The sequence below is a fragment of the Cicer arietinum genome, chromosome 4 (assembly GCF_000331145.2).
Source record: "Cicer arietinum cultivar CDC Frontier isolate Library 1 chromosome 4, Cicar.CDCFrontier_v2.0, whole genome shotgun sequence".
Taxonomy (NCBI): domain Eukaryota; kingdom Viridiplantae; phylum Streptophyta; class Magnoliopsida; order Fabales; family Fabaceae; genus Cicer; species Cicer arietinum.
This window is the reverse complement of record NC_021163.2, coordinates 46,328,896-46,334,473: the sequence shown is the minus strand read 5'-3', so window position 1 is coordinate 46,334,473 and position 5,578 is coordinate 46,328,896. Positions and strand designations below refer to the sequence as shown.

Sequence of the window (5,578 nt, the reverse complement as noted above, 5' to 3'; positions counted from 1 at the left end):
TGTTGAAAATAAAATCTTGATAATTTAGTGAACACAATTTTCTAATTATTTTTTGAGATTGTTATGTATGACTTTATATGTCTCTTTTAAATGTTAATAAGACACAATTTTTTTTACTAAATAAGTTTAGTCCCTATAAAATATTAAAAGTTTACTTTTGTCCCTGTAAAAAAAAATTGTCAATTTTTTGGTCCTAAATAAATTTTTTTTTTCGCTTTTAGTTGTTATTTGAAAATTTTAATTTTAATTTGCGAAAGGATTTTTTTTCCGTACACTAAACCGTAATACTATTTAATAAGACTTGTACTCGAATTAAAGCCAAACCAAGAAAAAGAAAACACTTTGAAACCCATTCGTCACTCTTCGTTTTCGCGCTCGATTCACTGAGTTTCTTCCCTCCAGCTTGCCGGAGTCACAGAACAATGAACTCCTTCCCGTCTAGGGTTTTGGAATCTCTCGATTCCTCGAAGGTATCCGACAATTCAAATGATCAATCTCACGAGTTTCTCAGTTTCGGTAAGACGATTTTATGGAACTTTCTTGATTTCCTTGTTATGATGAACGTAGTTGATCAAGAACCTCATGATACTATTTTATGATTTATTGATGTTTTGAATTCTGTAAGTAAGAACAATGTTTTTAAATGATGGTTGTATTGTGAGCATGGATTAATTTGTTGAGTTGTGATTGCAGAGATATAAAAAAAATTGATTTTTATATCAAAATACTATTTTGGCAGTTTAAGATGAGAATGTGTAATGAGTTGATGATAAAATAATTGCAAGAACTTTATAGGAAAACTGAAACAAGAAAGTGATGTTCAATTCCTAGTTTGAGTGTCCTGCTTATTACTTCCAATTCAATTTGCATGTTTTCTTGTCATGTATCCTACCTCGTTGTTTTCTCTTTAATAAAAATTTGACATTTCAATTCTGTTATGGTTTTTATGATAATTTCTTCTCTTTAAGCCAAGTTACTTATTATGTTTACAGTTTCCCGAGTAGACAAGGTCAATAAAGATGTTGATGGAGTTGGTGGTAACTTTAATTTGGATATGGATCTGAGCACATTGGAAAAAATTGTGAATGAGAATACTCCATCAAGTTGTTCTACTGAGTTCTCCTCGACATTTAATCAAGGGCGGAGCTTAGTTATGATAGAGGGAGGCCCCAGCCACCCCAAAAAAATTTTCTTCGATAAAAATAGGTATATCTACAACAATATTTATCTATAATATATGGTATATATAACAAATGTATCCCTAGTAATATTAAATTGTGTAGTTGTTTCGTGGTAGGAGAGACTTTTATAAAATTGTAAATACTTGAATTCGAACCGGACACTTTTAATACATTTAAAAAACCATAGAATTACCACTACATCAAAATCAAATATATGAAAGTAATTGAAATTGTTTTGTATATAATCTATTTTCGTTGGCCCCCACAATAAAACTTGTCAAGATCCGCCACTACATGTCATGGTATTTTTTGGGATGGAGCTATGGCTAATTCTGGCATTTCATATTTGGACAGTTTCAAGGAGCCTTTTAAAGAACTTGTATATCCAAGAGGGGACCCAGATGCTGTTACTCTCACTATGAGAGATATTGGTCTATTACAACCAGCTACCTATATAAATGACACCATTATTGATTTTTATATTCAGTAAGTTTTTATATGCATGTTTTTCTTCTAGAAGTTACATTTTTTAACCTGTATTTTTGCTCAAAATTTTGTTCATCACTTCGTTAACAATGTCTTTTTAATAATTTTTCCACTTTTGTTCTGTCTTTATTAGTTGCATTTAGTTCTTATATCAATTACAGTGTGTGAACCATGGAACATTCATCTTTTCTCCTTTGTTGTTTGAGTATATATCTTTTACTTTGTTTAAAGTATATGCATTGATTCATATGATTCTCATAAATGAGTTTTAGAGATAAAAATTACAGCCATATGTGTGCACTTAGAGAGAAAATGTTAAAAAGGAATTTCATTAGTGTGATAATGTTAAACATGCAACAAATAAAAACAGAAAACAATATGGATTCTGATATGCATTGTAACTTGTACAAAATGGATATAACAGTTTCAAAAATCTTAATTTTGGCAGATATCTGAAGAATAAGATTGAAAAGAAGAAAAAGTCTAGGTTCCATTTTTTCAATAGTTTTTTCTTTCAAAAGCTGGCTAATATGGACAAAAATCCATCCAATGCTTGTGATGGAAAAGCAGCATTTCTACGTGTTCGGAAATGGACAAGAAAAGTAAATTTGTTTGAAAAGGATTATATTTTCATACCTGTGAACTTCAAGTAAGAGACTATCAAACTTTTATTTTTCTGTATTGTTTGTATTTGTATTGATGATCTGATTGGAATTAAATTTCGACTATGATGGCAGTCTTCACTGGAGCTTAATAGTAATTTGTCATCCTGGTGAAGTGGTTAATATTGATGGTGAGTTTTTTGCTTGTTCAAATCCTTTCTCTTAAACATATGTATGTATTGTCATTGATTATGTTATGATGCATATTTCAGACACAAAGCCGGGCGAGTCACATAGGGTACCCTGCATATTGCATTTGGATTCTGTCAGGGGATACCATAGTGGTCTGAAAGAGATTGTGCAAAGGTATTCTTGAACTTCTCAACTACACACTTCCATGCCTCCCTTGCCTCTTTTGTTGTCCAAATTGTCTGCTGGTTTTATGTGCATTTTTCATTAAAAATATTTAAGTGATGCACGCGCCTGCGCAAAAGTTGGCTTTGTAATTAAGCATGTGCTCCAGCCAAATGCAACAACTCCAACTGTTGTGCCAGGGCTTGTCTTGAATTCAATTGCACATATGCATATATTTTAAATATAAAAAACAAGACTCAGATTGTGCTTCTAGGTTACTTGAATGTACACAGTGCTGAATTTCACAATTTAGGAGTTCTACTGAACTTAGTAATTTGGATAGAACATATTTTTGTTATGCATGATGTTGGAACTTACAAAATATAGCACTACAAGATATATGATTATGATTCTTTTGTTTTCACACTGAAGTTAAACTTAAAACCCTGAAGTCTGAACTTGCTTCTCTTCTTTCTCTTAATGGATTATTTGGTTTTGGTAAAATCAATTCTTGGTGTGAGGGAATCTGTTGAGATTCCGGTTATTCCACCCACATTAGTTCATGTTTTAGATGTTCAATCTTGAGTGTGATTTGAGAGATCCACATTGACTAGAGATGTGACCTAGGTAGTGCTTATATGGCTTGGGCAGTCCTCAACTTGTCAGTGTCTATTTTGTCGACTATTTATTTGCTACTCCTTAAATTTGTTTGTATTGTCACTATTGTAAAAGATAACGGTTATATATTGACTCATCATTTGGAATTGACAGTTATTTGTGGGAAGAATGGAAAGAGAGAAAAGGGGATACGTGTCGAGAAAACCTTTTAGCAAGATTTTTGAACATGCAGTTTCTCCCTGTTGGGGTATTACTTCTTCCATTTTCACATCAATATACGAGACAATTGTTTTTTCTTTAAACATTTCTTTTTTATGAATGAAACAAATTGAGTCTTTTCATTATCTGTTAATTTGCTAGTTTTCAAGGAATGTCTTTCTATTGTCTCCTTTTGATGGTGTTTTGACTGATGTTTATTGACTGAATGTCCGTACCAGGTACCACAACAGGAAAACTCATATGACTGTGGGCTCTTTTTGCTACATTATCTAGAGCGCTTCTTGGCTGAAGCTCCAGTTAATTTCAATCCATCTAAGCTGACCAAGCTCTCTAACTTTGTAAGTGGTTTTCATGGTTCTTCAACTTTTTGTATCGCCAATTTATGCATAGGATCTTGGCTGCTTATATGCATTTAACCTAATATAATATGAATTTTTCTAGCTCAATTTGGATTGGTTTATACCTGCGGAGGCTTCTCTCAAGCGAACAATTATACATAAATTAATCTTTGAACTAGTGGAAAACTATGGTTCACATGAAGACTTTTCATCTGATGGTGATGACACCCACTGCTCAAAATATAGTGATAAGATGATTGCTGGTCAGTGTCATGCAATCAATGGAGAGACATCAACTTCCCATTCTGGCCGGGGAATAGAAATGGGTATATCGTTCGCTTCATATATGCGTTCTCCATCTTTTGACCAATTATCATCTAATCAGGATTTCAATGGTTCAATATATGAAACGGAGGTATCTATCTATCTATCATGTTTTTGTCGTATAATAGCATTATGATTAGGATATTGTTGATACCTGCACTAAGCTTGTTCCTTAAATTTGTCATAGCATATATTATCATTATCATATTGTGATCTTATAGTTTTCAACTTCACTCAATGCTTCAATGATTTCAACATATTTTTATATACTATTTATACATGCTCAGCCTCAGGACATAAATTTTCAGTATGATATTATGATTACAATTTTACACTATGTTACACAATTTTGTGTTTGCAGTCTTGTTGTATTCAAATGCATAATGACATCACTAAATTTTCTGATTTCTTTTTGTATTTCAACAGGAAGTTAGACCACTGCTTGAAGATAAATGTGGAGAGATAAATTTGATGTCCATAGAAAACCTTGAACAGTTGCCCGATATGAATGGTGATGCTACTGTCAATTTGTCAGTTGATTCCCTCATTAATTTTTCTGAAGACTGGAACATGATTAGTGCTGGCAACAAGAATGGGTATGCACATATGTCCTGTCAAGAGACACCAACGTTACAACGGCATCAAGTTTCTGATGCAGTCGATACAGATTTTTGTGAGGAGCAAGCTGCAAAGAAGAGACGCCTTATACCTCTAGATACATCGTGTTGTGCACCAGATAAAAAAGAATCACTTGAAGATAAAAGTAGAGTAAGAAATTGGCTCTCCATAGAAAAGATTAAGCAATTTTTAGCTGTGAATGATTATCCTCCTGCGGTCAATTTTGCAACTACTACGTGTGCTGGTAAGAAGAATGAGCGTCGACATTTGTCCACCAAGAAAAGGCGTCTATGCAATACGAGAGCTTGAAGTGGTCAAATTTTTTAAATTGTAATAGATAAATAACAAGTATAATATTGTATTATATATAAAAATCTTAAGTTGTAAATACACAAAAATATACTGACTATCATACTAACATTAGTTAGAGAGATAGTAGATTAATTTTTTATTAACATTTATAATAAGGAAAAATTAGAGTTTTTTCAAATACTAAATTTTTTAAAGTTTAATTATTATATTTTGTTAGTGTACAATACCAACATAAACATCTATGAGTGTGACTTTAAAAGTAAAAAGTTTATCTTCTATCTTGTCACTTTTACCTCTCACCTCCTAAACACATAAAATATCATTTTATCTCCAATTATTTGGTACTCAAATTTTTCTAAATTGTTAACATTTCGATAAAATCATTTTTTTTTTAAATATTGTAGAAAAATTATATTTCAAGAGTTTCACATTCATCTAAATTTTTTAAATTTTAAAAAAAAAAATCTGAAAAATTGCATAAGTTTTAATTCATATAAAGTTTTGAAAAAAAATTTAAATTTTTAGA

General features: G+C 31.6%; 1 protein-coding gene across 1 annotated transcript; it reads left to right on the top strand.

Annotated features, from left to right (window-relative positions):
* The first annotated feature begins 326 nt into the window (after positions 1-326).
* Positions 327-5,223, top strand: LOC101491034 (probable ubiquitin-like-specific protease 2B). The gene is made up of 10 exons (XM_004517018.4): positions 327-516; positions 993-1,206; positions 1,536-1,667; positions 2,116-2,316; positions 2,405-2,460; positions 2,542-2,635; positions 3,395-3,488; positions 3,679-3,798; positions 3,902-4,213; positions 4,549-5,223. The coding sequence occupies exons 1-10, from the start codon at positions 423-425 to the stop codon at positions 5,047-5,049; spliced, it is 1,818 nt and encodes a 605-aa protein (XP_004517075.1). The 5' UTR covers positions 327-422; the 3' UTR covers positions 5,050-5,223.
* Positions 5,224-5,578: the final 355 nt, after the last annotated feature.